At 32.4% G+C, this 13,381-nt stretch overlaps 1 protein-coding gene across 1 annotated transcript; it reads right to left on the bottom strand.

Moving 5' to 3' along the window:
• Positions 1-11,404: 11,404 nt before the first annotated feature.
• LOC124945589 (putative F-box/LRR-repeat protein At3g18150) lies at positions 11,405-12,930 on the bottom strand. The gene is made up of 3 exons (XM_047486055.1): positions 12,010-12,930; positions 11,659-11,826; positions 11,405-11,560 (listed from the first exon to the last, which is right to left on the bottom strand). Exons 1-3 carry the CDS (start codon positions 12,928-12,930, stop codon positions 11,405-11,407), a joined length of 1,245 nt encoding a protein of 414 aa, XP_047342011.1.
• Between the last annotated feature and the right edge of the window lie 451 nt (positions 12,931-13,381).

The raw sequence follows: 13,381 nt of genomic DNA, 5'->3' as shown, positions 1-13,381 counted from the left end.
TTTTTTCTATTATCATCTTTTGGGGTTTCTTTGCTCTCATCATCAAAATGTTTTTACAAAAAATACATGACCTCTACTTCATGTCGTTTAAAAATGACTCAAATCTAAAAGAAATCCTAGAGAAATGGCATACTTACATAGGATCAAATAGAATGAAGCTGAAAAAGTGGTCAGAAGAGATGAATCTACAGAGCAGACCAAAGGAAACGACCCAGATTTGGTTCAAGCTTTGGAACATTTCAGCCCACATGTACAATGCTGAAGTAATTAATCATTTTGCATGTACAATTGGGAAATCATTATATATGTACCCAATAACTAAAGGAAGAGAGCATTTGTCCTTTGCTAGAATTAGCATTTAAGTGCATCCTAAGAGTGTCCTGCCAATGAAAATAGCAATTGTGGATAAGAAATGAAAGCACAATGTCATGGAGATCTCTTATGAATGGAAACCAAAAATGTGTTCTTTCTGTAATACTTTCATGCACAATAAATGTGATAAAGCTAAAGAATAATACCAGAAACCAAGAAGCAAAAAGATAAAAGATGAAAATAAAGGAGGGTAAACTCAAAGATTAAATAGTTATAGAAGAAAGCAAGAATGATTTTGGAAAAAAGAAAAGCAGTGAAAAATTGCTCAAATTGTTTTCATAAACTATCGGGTGGTTCTCACAAACTCTTCCAAAAGATTTCTCAATTGTAGCCCACAAGAACAATTTAAAAACTTTACATCAAGTGGTTCTTCAAACCATAATAAGTCGTTCCATCTCATCCATATTTTATGTCACAAAATGTTATGAGAGTAAGACCCAACTTTTTGTGGTTTCTCGAACCACAAAAACTGGATGCAATTTGAACTTGGCACTAAGTATGCTAGAGAAAAAGGATCAAAAGCCAACATTCTATCTTCAAGGCCCAAATTTTTTCAAACATTCTGTTACGCTTAAAACTATAACCGAGCCTTTCGAGTTCTTTGATTCAAGAAACGGGTTCTTGATCGTTGGGACCAAGGATGAAATTCAATACTCAAACGCAGCGGACATAGACTGAGGAGAGAATTCGAGGTTAAAGAGAGAAGAAACCGGGGTGAGAAGAGAATACCACTAGAATACACCTAGTAATCCGAGAAAAGGGTTGAGGGCCGAGAGAATAACTTAGAGCACCAAGTTCCAAAATATTCAATTCATAGCCCCAAAAAGTGGGGTGGGCATCAGCATTTAAAGAGGCTGAATTACCCAAGAGTATTCGGTTACAACTACTTCCAAAATAACGTAATTCGATTTAAGAGAAATAAGAGAGAAAGGAAACAAAACAGAATTATTCAATAAAAACATAAACTGACTCATATGCACACTTGGGCCGAGAAATGGGTGTTACAAATATTTTAGGACCGAGATTTTGGTGAGCAGACAGTAACATAATCTCCCCCTTCGAGGTTCGTCGCCCTCGACGAAAACAACGCAAACTGGTCAGCCTCTAATGCGCATCTTCAAACTTCAAAACATATTGCTTCGGTCGGGCTTCAAAATGTTCAGCAAACTTCGCCGCAAAGGACCGGTCTTCTTAAAAATCTTTCGGCAGAATCGTTTCAGTAGTGGAGCTGGTCGGGTCCTTTCCATTCCGCCCATGTATGGAATTTCTGTGCACCCGGGGTCGAGTTTTTCTTCGTTTGGAGCTGGCATTTGTTGCTGCAATGTCTCCAGCGCCTGGTGCAAAAATAATTTCTTCCAAATTTGATTAAACTCTATAATGTTATCAAAAATCCAGGCCAAGTCTTTTTCCCGAAACAGCATAACAGCGGCATCGAAAGAGCCATAACTTCTAATTAGATCTTCAGGAATATCTTCCAAGGTCATTGCCGGGAGTGAAACAGTTTAGCATTCGGGCTTACTCTTTATTTGCATTTTGACAGCAACACTATATTCATCTAGAGTCTTTTCCAGCTAATTTCCATGCATCAAAGTGGCCTGCGACCAAGGAATACCCTTTAGGACCGTGGTTCTACATTGCTTCTCATAAGATAGAGTCATCTTTTCGAAGTTCCAAATTGAGGGACCTAAAGTAATCATCCATTCAATGCCCAACACAATATCATATCCGTCCATGGAAATTACATTCATTTCTATTTGATATTCATTGCCTTCCATCACCACTTCAAGTCTTTGCAAACACTAGACATTAAACACATTAGACCCATCGACCACTCTAACCGATTGCACCCGGATTGCTATGCTTTTGTGGTCTATTTTCTCCAAAATCCTGTTATTGATAAAATTGTAGGTGTTGCCTGTATCGATCAGGATCACTACCGGCAGGTTCCCAACTTTGCCAAGAATATCTGGAGCGTTTGAAAAGATTTAGACCCGGTCAAGGCATGTAAAGATATGGCTGGTTCATCCCTTGGGCCGTCAACGAACATAAATCATCAAAAACAGGTTCTTAATCGGGTTCTTGGTCTTCTTGATTGGCCGAGACCATGAATAACTTTGATTTACACCTATAGTTTGGTTTCTATTTTCATTGGAAGAGTAGCATATGCCCTTCTTTCTCCTTTCATCCATTGAGACCGAGTCTAATTTCTTAACATGGCCCTAGTTTGCACTTGAAGAGGACCCATATGATGAATTATTGAAGTCGGTATTGGTGCTCGGCCAGGCTGTGTTGATACTCGATGGCTTTGGCAGCAACGGTGTTTCGATGCTGTACAAGTGCCCGCTGCACATTAGGGATCGATACGTTGCTTCTTGGACCTTAGCCATGGTCATGGCTTCGTTTAAAGAATCTAGGAATCGCAACCTGATGCAGTTCGCAATCTCTTCCCTTAGACCGGACAAGTAGCAATTTATGACGTAGTCCCTTGGAATATGTAATAACTTTTGAGAGATCGACGTGTACTGGAGATTATATACTTGGACCGATCCAACCTGTTTCAAATTCATCAGCATACTCATTGGAGTGGCGTGTATAGAGGGCCCAAATTGCGCCACGAGGTCTCTTTTGAACACATCCCATGACAATGCTTCATTTTGGTCGCGGTTCTGAAGATATGACCCGTACCACATTCTTTCTTCGCCAGAAAAGTGAATGGGGGCGATATCTAATTTAGTGTCATCCTTGGTCCTGTCCACCCTGAAGAATTGCTCGGCGGATATCAACCAGCCCTCGACATCCGACCCATCAAACCGAGGGAAGTAGACCTTGGTTAGCCGAGTAGGAGGAACATAATGGTGGTCACGGTTTTGGCCAGGGTGCAGGGGCCTAAATGGAGGACCGTGGCAAGAAGGCTCATCTTGAACATCGGCCCGACGCGACACTTGCAATTGCTGCAAGTCTTTCTTCAGCGACACTGAATCTTCCATCTATATTATTGCTTAGTTCGGCCAGCTGCTATTTCAGTGCACCATTCAAGGCAGCCGATTCAGTCTGTGTTGGTACAAAATGGCCTATGTAGCGGCTGATTGTTGGGACAATCCTTCAATTAGGAACTTTAGTGCTTCCATTTCTGTTTGCTGGCGGGTTTCTACCATTTGGAGAATCACCTAGATCTGATACCAATTGTTACGCTTTAAACTATAACTGAGCCTTTCGAGTTATTTGATTCAAGAAACGGGTTCTTGATAGTTGGGACCAAGGATGAAATTCAATACTCAAACGTAGTGGACATAGAGTGAGGAGAGAATTCGAGGTTAAAGAGAGAAGAAATCGGGGTGAGAAGAGAATACCACTAGAATACACCTAGTAGTCCAAGAAAGGGGTTGAGGGCCGTGAGAATAACTTCAAGCACCAAGTTCCAAAAGATTCAATTCATAGCCCCAAAAAGTGGGGTGGGCTTCAGCATTTAAAGAGGCTGAATTACCCAAGAGTATTCGGTTATAACTACTTCCAAAATAACAGAATTCGGTTTAAGAGAAATAAGAGAGAAAGGAAACAAAACAGAATTATTCAATAAAAAACATAAACTGGCCCATATGCACACTTGGGCTGATAAACGGGTGCTGCAAATATTATAGGACCGAGGTTTTGGTGAACAGACCGTAACACATTCCTTCAATTTTAGCATCTCGCAAGTCACCCCAATAATGATCATCATTTTCAACGTAGGTTGCCTTCATCTTCTCTCGGTCATCATACACTATGGAGACATGCAAATGAATAAACGAAGAACATAAATTATCATAAATTTCTTCATAAAGATTGTGTTAAGTTAAAATATCTAATTAATTATAATTGTATAAATAAGAATTTACTTGTGTTAAATTAACCTCGTGCACATTAAAGAAAATCGGAAAGAAAAGTTGTCCCATAGTTGATCAAATTCGTCATTTGATCAAACTCCGATATTTTATAAAAGACGCTTCCGATTTTATTTTAAAACACGGTATTTTACATATTGGTTTTATATATGAGACGCGTCCGATATTTTATAACTTTGGTATTATAATAAAGCGTTTCTGGTTTTATAGAACTTCGGTATTATAATGAAGCGTTTCTGGTTTTATAGAACTTCGGTATTTTAATGAAGCATTTTCAGTTTTATAGAACTTCAGAATTATAATGAAGCGTTTCCAGTTTTATAGAAATTCAGTATTTTATGGAGTGCATCCGGTTCTTATGATATCGGTATTTTATCAAGAGGCGCACCCCGTAGTTTATCAAAATCGATTTTTGGATAAACATCTCCGGTAATTTACCGATTCGGTCTTATACTAAGCGTCCCCGGTACTTTACCACTTTGACTCCGCACATTAATGCGTTTTCGGTAGTTTCCAACTTCAGTTCTTTGGAAAAGCGCTTTCTTGTACCTGAACAATCTTATCTTGCGAAAACATTGTAATCAGATAGTTTATTTACATTTTTTTTATTTAGAATGATACGACTTCAAAATCATTTTAGGTATGTCTAGAATGATCTTTTAAACTCGTGGGTTTTTTTCCGTTCTTTGGGAATTTTTAATAAAATTACGCTAATTCGTTTCCCCCAAAAAATGATGTTGGCTAACTTGACAATTGATTCATCATACGTCCTATTCTTCTTGAAAATTCGCTAAGAAGATTGGAAGTGGATATAAAAGCAAGTGAAAAACATATTTTTTATAAAAAAAAAATATTTAGTGTTTAATTTATGTTTTTATAATTATATAGTAGGACACTTTTCTTGTACATTTGTTTCGGTAAGTTTATTTAATATTTTTTTACTATATAGAAAACAAAAAACAAAAAACATATCATCTCAATAATATTAAAAGTTTACTATAAATAAAATTACAATAAAAAAATATATAACAATCTAATAATATTCCAACTTATGTTTTTTTATGAAGAAAAACCATGTATTAAACAAATATATTAATGATATATATTTAAAATTATAATAAAAATATAAAATAATTTTATAATATTTTGAGCAGACTTCAAATTTTGTTTTTATATGAAGAGAAACACTTGTTAAAAAAGAAAACATTAATGATTTATATTTAATATATATATATATATATATACGGGAGATATAATAGGCAATTCAATTAGGGTTTCAATTGGTGGCCGCTTTAATATATATATATATATATATATATATATATATATATATATATATATATATATATGGGAGATATAAAAGGCAATTCAATTAGGGTTTCAATTGGTGGCGGCCGTACGACGAACGGTGGACAAGACTGGAGTCGCCGGGGCTGTGGTACTCCTGAAGCTATCTTCTTCCTAATACCTAAATCGAGTGGTATGTCTTCTTTCATGCATTTACCGATTCTGCTTCTTGACTATGTGATTTGTGTATGGATCTGGAGATTATTATTCTTGAACTACCATTATAGATTATGCAAAGAATGAATATATAATATAGGTAGTTTTCTTTGGTTGCTACACTTGATATCTAGGAAAACACAAAAGCATACCTGAAATCTTAAGAATCAAATGTGTTTTCAAACAAGATTGCTCCCACGAGATGAGTAATCAATACTACTAATAAAACATTAACAAACTCCGGAAGCACCTCGAATAATTAGGAGTCTACACTTGGTTGAAGAGATTCTTATTCACTAACTCATAAAGATCCTTAGCCAAAATGAGATTCAAGTTAAGCATCAAGAAGGTGAACTTGTGGAACATAACTAGTCTTCCATTGGAGGGTGATTTGGAGTCAGAATGTTAAGCAAAGTTTGTTTTCAGAGAAAGTCAAAATTCTTAACAAGATTGAGGAGTAGGTAGAGATAGAGAGATAAATCAATGATACAGATAAATTCATATAAAACTAGTGGCTCTCTTAAAAAAATTTAGAAATAGATGCAAGGCCAATTTGATGGGACTTGCACCCAACTATCTTTGAATTTTCTTTCCTGATTTAATTTGTAACTTATAATTATTTAAGTTGTAACTTTCACTTGCCTAAAAATAGATTAATTAGGAAAAACATTTTCTTTGATGTTATCTTTCTTTGTGCACCTAAATTTGATTATCTGAAATTTCTCCATACATAAATTATATAGAAACTCAAATGAATTTTAAATGCTTTTATGTTTGCAAAATGTATTAAGTTGAATAAAATGATCATTAACTTTACATTTTTACTAAATTTCTATAATTATTTTTCAAGAATGTTATTTCTTTGATTTAGTCATAAATCATGGAAATCCTTTCTGAGTTTAGGTGAGAAACTTGAAATTATTGTCTCGATTATAAGGATATCAATCAAATTTTTTTCCTTTTAAATGTTTGTTCTATATTTGTGCACCTATATCCAGTTATTTGAAGTATCTCTATATAAAACTTGTATAGAATCTCAATTGAATTTCTAAATACTTATTTGTTTTATGTGACCTTGAATGCGAGTCAATTATTTTGTTTCTAAATTTATTTAATATCGAGGTGGACCCAATTATCTTTGAGCTTTTTATTTTTTTTCTGATTCTGTTTAATTTTTTTTTCTAATTAAGTTTGTAACTTATAATTATTTTATATTGTAGCTGGTATTTGCACAAAAACAGACTAAGGAACTATTTCTTAAAAAAACAAAAAAGTTATTTTATTGTTTCATTTATGTTTTAAAATTATATGATAGGAAAGTTTGCAAATACAAGTGTTACAGTAAACTTAATTAAGATTTTTTATTAGAATGAAAAATAAAACATATCGATCTCAATAATTAGCGTGTTTACCTTCAACTTGATTTGTCTTTTTCTCCAAGTAAATTTGGTTATCATCTTAGTTGTTATTTTCTTCCAGATTGATCTATTTTATTTTGCCCTTTAAAAGTCTTTTTTTAGTTAAAAGTATTGTAAAGTCACTTCAGAGAAATTAAAGTTTTGACAAATACATAATTCATTTTGCACGCGTAACTTTCAGTTCAATTTCAAGATCAGTCAATCTTTCATTTGTCTTATAATATTGAAATTATTTCCCATCCTCGTGTAAATTTAAACTGAGGGTAAGAAACATAAAATTATTGATTCAATTATAAGGACGTGAATCATTTTCTTTAATGTCCTTTTAAATATTTATTTTAACTTTGTGCACCTAAATCTGGTTATTTGACATCCCTCCTAGTCATTGTATAGAAACTTAATTGAGTTTCTAAAATATTTGTATGCTTATATGTTAGGCAAAAATGCATTAAGTTGATTAAATTGGTCATTCACTTTACATTGTTTTCTTAATTTCTTTAATTTTGCTTCATTATCATTCTTTTTTGATTTGGTCGAAAAATTGGTCGAATATCATGGAAATCATTTCTAAGTTTAGAAGATAAACTTGAAATCCTTTTCGAAAGTAGTATATTGTTTAAATGAGCTTGAGAACTTGAAATTATTGGTTTAGAAGGATATCAATCATTCTCTTTGGCTTAAACCCATCTTAAACAGCCAATTTGGTATTCATATGTAACCATCTAACTTCTTGAAAAAATATAAGTTACCTAAACAATTTTCATTTAACAATTCAACCACCAAATACTAGGCTAAATGGTGTTTAATAATTTAGTTAAATAAAATTAAAATTTATTCTATAATAACTTGTTGATTTTGATTAAATAGATTGTAAATAATTCTTGTTGTTTTTTAGATATAGCGACCAATTATCTTCTTTGGTTGTTGCAAAACTCCTTATGCAAATCACATTTGATTTAAAATATGTATTTAACAATATTATATTATTTAATATCACGATTGTAATGTCAATTGTATGCCTTTGTATGCAAGACCTTTTGTACATTACGGTCGTAATATTTTTGGTGGGAAGGAAAAAGTGGCGGTTCTTATATTTAACGATATAGACGGTGATATTGGACCAACTTTCTATCCCTATATCACTAGTGCTTTATTTCCTCGTAGCTGGCTGTGATTGTGTCCGTGACTGTAATGATAATTGTGTATGTGCTAAATAGAGGTGATTTTGTATACGATAATTAGGGACATCTGGTGAGAGGAAAGCCTACAGTAGTTGAATGCGGTCCTGGTTGTCGTTGTCCTCCAAGTTGCAAAAATCGCGTATCTCAAAAAGGATTAAGATACATGTTTGAAGTTTTCAGGTCTATTGAAACGCGGTGGGGTGTTAGGTCACTAAATCTGATTAAAGTCGGGTCTTTTATATGCGAATATGCTGGAATCGTTCTCACAAAGAGGCAAGCCCAGATATTCTCAATGAATGGAGGAGATAATTTGATAATTTAACCGTACCTATGTGTTTCGGGTGATACTTTTGGTCACACGTTGTTTCATTGCTTTTTCATTATTGCATCTAAAAATTTGTTTGAGCTTTTAATTTTTGTTATGACTATTCATATTTTCATCTTTGAAATGTAAATATTATAAACGGGTTATATCAATTTGTATGAATTATCAAACAATTATCATATAGAGCTATTTTCAGCAATATTTAAGATGCTAAGAATGTTGTTATCATCTCCTATTTTTAGGTGTGGTCTAGAAGGCAGTTGTATTCTTGTTTCTTATAAATATATGACTTTAACATTAATGTATCAGTATCAAATTAATTAGGTGTCTTGTTTTTCTTGACATTGTGTGAAGAGTAATGTATCAATATCAAATTAATGTGTCTTTAACGTTGTGTGTCATATTGTCATGCACGTCCTAAATATATTATTCATTGACCTATTTTTTAAGTTGGTACAGAGTCATTAAGCATGCATATACATAATATTAATATACTTATAAATATATTAAGAATTAAGTTTTTTTTTATATATTTTGATATTTGTTTTATAAATAATATAATATTGAATACATATTTTAAATCAAATGTGATTTTTAGATTTATGTGTTTTTAAGGCACTATTTTTTGTTCTGTTAGTGATGCAGGACTGTGAACATTATCCATTTCTTTAAAAAGTAAAATGGTTCTTACAAGAAACCAAAAGGTGAAAATGATAGTGAAAGGGTCGATCGGCTAAGCGCATTGCTAGATGGTCTTATTTATCAAATATTTTCGTTGATCAATACAAAACATGTGATTAAGAGATGTGTGTTGTCCAAACGATACCAATAGCTTTGGCATTCCCTAACCAATTTTCAATTCGGTGAGAAAAAATACACCAACACAACTTTTTCACAAACTGTATCAGTGAAATGCTATTACGCCTAGACGGATCAAAAATCTTTTCATTTACGATTAAATTTATTAGTTATACAGATCCTTAATTTCTGGAACATATTTTCAAGTATGTATTGTCAGAATATCTACAACATGTAATAATCAACATGTAAATTACTAAGATGCTTCAAGATTTCCAGCATACACAATATTTAAAACTTGGCTCAGACATTCTACTGGTACTAGTCTAACTTTATTCTTTTGTCTTTATATCACTCAATATTATTGTATTTGATAGTTGAAAGACCTCCTAGAAAAAGGAAAACAATTCTTGAAATATAAACTATTTCAAAACAAGTCCGGGCATTAATCCATATTTTTACTGATAGCACAAAAATATTTTGAAACCACAAAAATATTTTGAAACTCGATAAAAAGTCTAGTTCAAAACAAGTTAGGACTTGATTGTAGATAAGTTAGTATTGACTAAAGATAAATGATATTTTTAACTAGCGATGTTAACTAGAGTTTTAAAAATGAATGTTAAATAGTTTAGCCTCTTATTTGGTTTAGCTGCGCTAACCCGAATTAGTGGTCTCATTATTTTTTACAGGTTTTGATTATGGATACTGTTTTCTTGAAGCGACCATTTCCAGCTATTCATTTTAGTAATTTAAAGCTACTCAAGTTGAATTGTTCTACATGATTTCATGGGGTAATTTTATTTATTATCAAGTTTCTCAAGGATTCTCTCATTGCACATCTTTCAGGGATGAAATATGTGGAAGGCAACACTCGTCCTATCTAGTTCTTGTTGTTATAATTTCTTCAGCTTGTCTACAAACGTTAAAATTCGCTATCTGCATCCATTGTTTCATTTAATATTCATCATCCTTAAAGTAGTGTTCAAGAAAAACATACATTTATCCAATTGGATGGAAATTAAGGGTGGTTAGTGATAAAGTTTAACTTGATCAAGTAACTTTTGTTCAAGCACCAAGGAGTCAAAACCTCTTTACGAATTCCCTAACTAATCTGGTAATTATGACTCGAATTATCGACAGAATTAAAGTCAAGCCACTCAAGATCTGACAAAAATAAAGACGTGCTTTTGAAAATAAAACAATAACTTCTTGTGAAAGCTCTATTAAACTATGGTATAATACTCTCCAAAAATAAATAGAATATGGAGAATATCCATCACATTTCTAAGCAAAGGAACGACGAGCGTTATGCCAATATTCCACCAATCATGCTTAGAGGTGGAATATTAATCATAAATCCCTTACAAGTGCGGTGGAATAAAATAGATCAATTTAGAAGAAAAAAACAATTAAGATGATAAAAAGAAATAAAAAACAAATACTTAAATAAAAAGATTTGTTTATGCAGGCACAATCAATTTGGGCGTCAAAATATGTTTTTTATTTAAACCGATATATTTTCTTTTTCTTTCTAGTAAAAAAAGATTAAATAAATTTAGGAGCATTTTGGACCAGCAAGTCTAATAATATCATATAAATTTTACAATTATCATGTTTTTTCAATGTCAAACTATTACCAACTCTGAACATTAATATTATATAAATTCTCAATTAGATTTGTTCTAACTTCAATTCTGAACATTACCAACTCATGAACTCAGTTATTTTGCAATTATCACATAATGACAACTGACATATTAAACTTTGAATTGAATGAAAACAAAAAATTTGATATAAATTATAATTTCTAAATAAGATATAATGTTCATATTTTAGAATAATATTTGGTAAAATTATTGAAATAAAATAAATAAAAATTATTCAACGAAATGAAAGTAGAGTTTGTCCTCATACAACAAGCAATTACAATTTAGTATACATGGAGTTCCATCCCTGTATAAGTTGATAATTGACTTTTAATTGTATATGATATTTGCCTTTTTCCATCACTTTTATTTTATGTGGTTGTTGATCAATAAAATAGGTGCTCTCTTGATTTCCTTCTAAGCCAAGAATATCCTGCATTTTAAATAATAACAAAAATGAAGAATAATAAATAATAGCCATATTAAACAAAAATGAAGAATAATAACAACAATAAATAAGAAAGGTGTTACCTCCCATAATTTCATTCCAACAAGATCTTTAGCTGGAGAATGCCTAAGTAAGTATGAAATAACATCAATCCTCCCATTATACCCATTTGGTAAATTCAATTCCAAGAGCTTCAAATTACATAATTGAAGTGGGAATTGTTTCTGAAAGACAGAACTAGAAACAAGAACCTGTGAAAAATGAGATCATTCATGATTAGTGAAACTGCACTCAAATGGTTGTTTAGAGGAAGAAATCAATTCATTTGTAAGAATTCAATTCAATCATCTTTGAAAGGTTTTCTTATCCATCAAATGATGTAATGTGGTGATAACTGACAACAAATAACTAAATATAAGAGTTAATAAACATACCTGCATAATGCCTGAGCCAAGTTTTAAGTATTTGGAATGCTGAAAATTTTGAAGCATCTCAATAACATTCAAAACCCTTTCTTTCCAGTTTCCACCATGACGAACAAAACAACTGAGATCAACCTTTTCTATAGAGGGCACATTAGCTAAGATCCTAACAAAAGCATCCCCCTTATATTTGAGTGAATATAGTTTTGGCCCATCAATTACAATTTCAAAGTCTATAGGACATAATTGAACTGAAATATCCAGTTTTTCTAGTTGTTTACTCATAATACTAATAGAATCCAAATCACTCACACAACTGTGTAAAGTCAAATCCTTCAGATTTGGACACCCAGAAAAAAGTTCTGAAAACCCGCAATCTGGATCATCAAAAATGGGATGTTCTAGGTATAGTGTAGTTAGGATTGGAAAATTAAAAGTATGTGATCCATTAATAGAACCACATGGAGCATGGAGAGTTTTCAATGATTGGGAAGTAATAATAGGATGCATAGAAAAGTAGTCACCAAGACCAATATTGAGCAATAGATGTTGTGTCTTGTGTAACAACACATGCTTCAAAACTTTTTTCAAGAAACGACGATTAGGTGAAAACAGGAATTCTAGGCTGAAAGAAGAGATTTTTGATCCAACACATCGTGATAGAACCTCCTTGATAAAGTTTACAAAAAAGATGTTGTTGCGATATATTCTTTCATCGAATCGAAAAATGTTAAGAGAACGCCAAAGGAATTTGTATCTTTTGGACAATACACAACTTTTAACCATGTATTTGGTATCGATAAATGAAAATATATGATAAATCAGAGGATCGGGCAACTCACTAAGACGATCAACTCCATCAACATCTCTTCTGTTTGTATTGAGAACCATTCTTGCCATCATCCGCGTCCTTTGGTTTCTAGTGAGAACCATTTTGGTCTATAACTGTTGTCCAAAGTCCTGATCATTCCTCGAACAATAATACATGAGTTCTAACAAATGAGTTGTGATCTAAAACACTATGAAAATATAAAACTAGTCAAAATTTAACTTTGGATAAAGAATTAATCTAATTCAATTCTTAAATAAACCTCGGTTGGATAAGGACATTGGGCAAATTGAAAAAATAAATTGGTGGCCAATAGTAAAGTACATGATTGATCGGCATACATTCATCGTATAATCAATCAAAATAATCATAAAAAGAGTAATTTGAAATAACTATTTAATAAAACACCTTACACTACAAACAAAAATAAAACTTAAGACTACTAATACTCTGAACAAACACTAGCCACCACAACCCAAACTCAAAATGTAGTCATGAATATATTTATAGTCTATTAGACATAATCTTATATGAAATTCATATTTATTGTAATCG

This window comes from Impatiens glandulifera, chromosome 1, assembly GCF_907164915.1.
Source record: "Impatiens glandulifera chromosome 1, dImpGla2.1, whole genome shotgun sequence".
Classification (NCBI taxonomy): Eukaryota; Viridiplantae; Streptophyta; class Magnoliopsida; order Ericales; family Balsaminaceae; genus Impatiens; species Impatiens glandulifera.
Note: the sequence above shows the minus strand (reverse complement) of the source record. Positions and strands in the feature narration are given on the sequence as shown.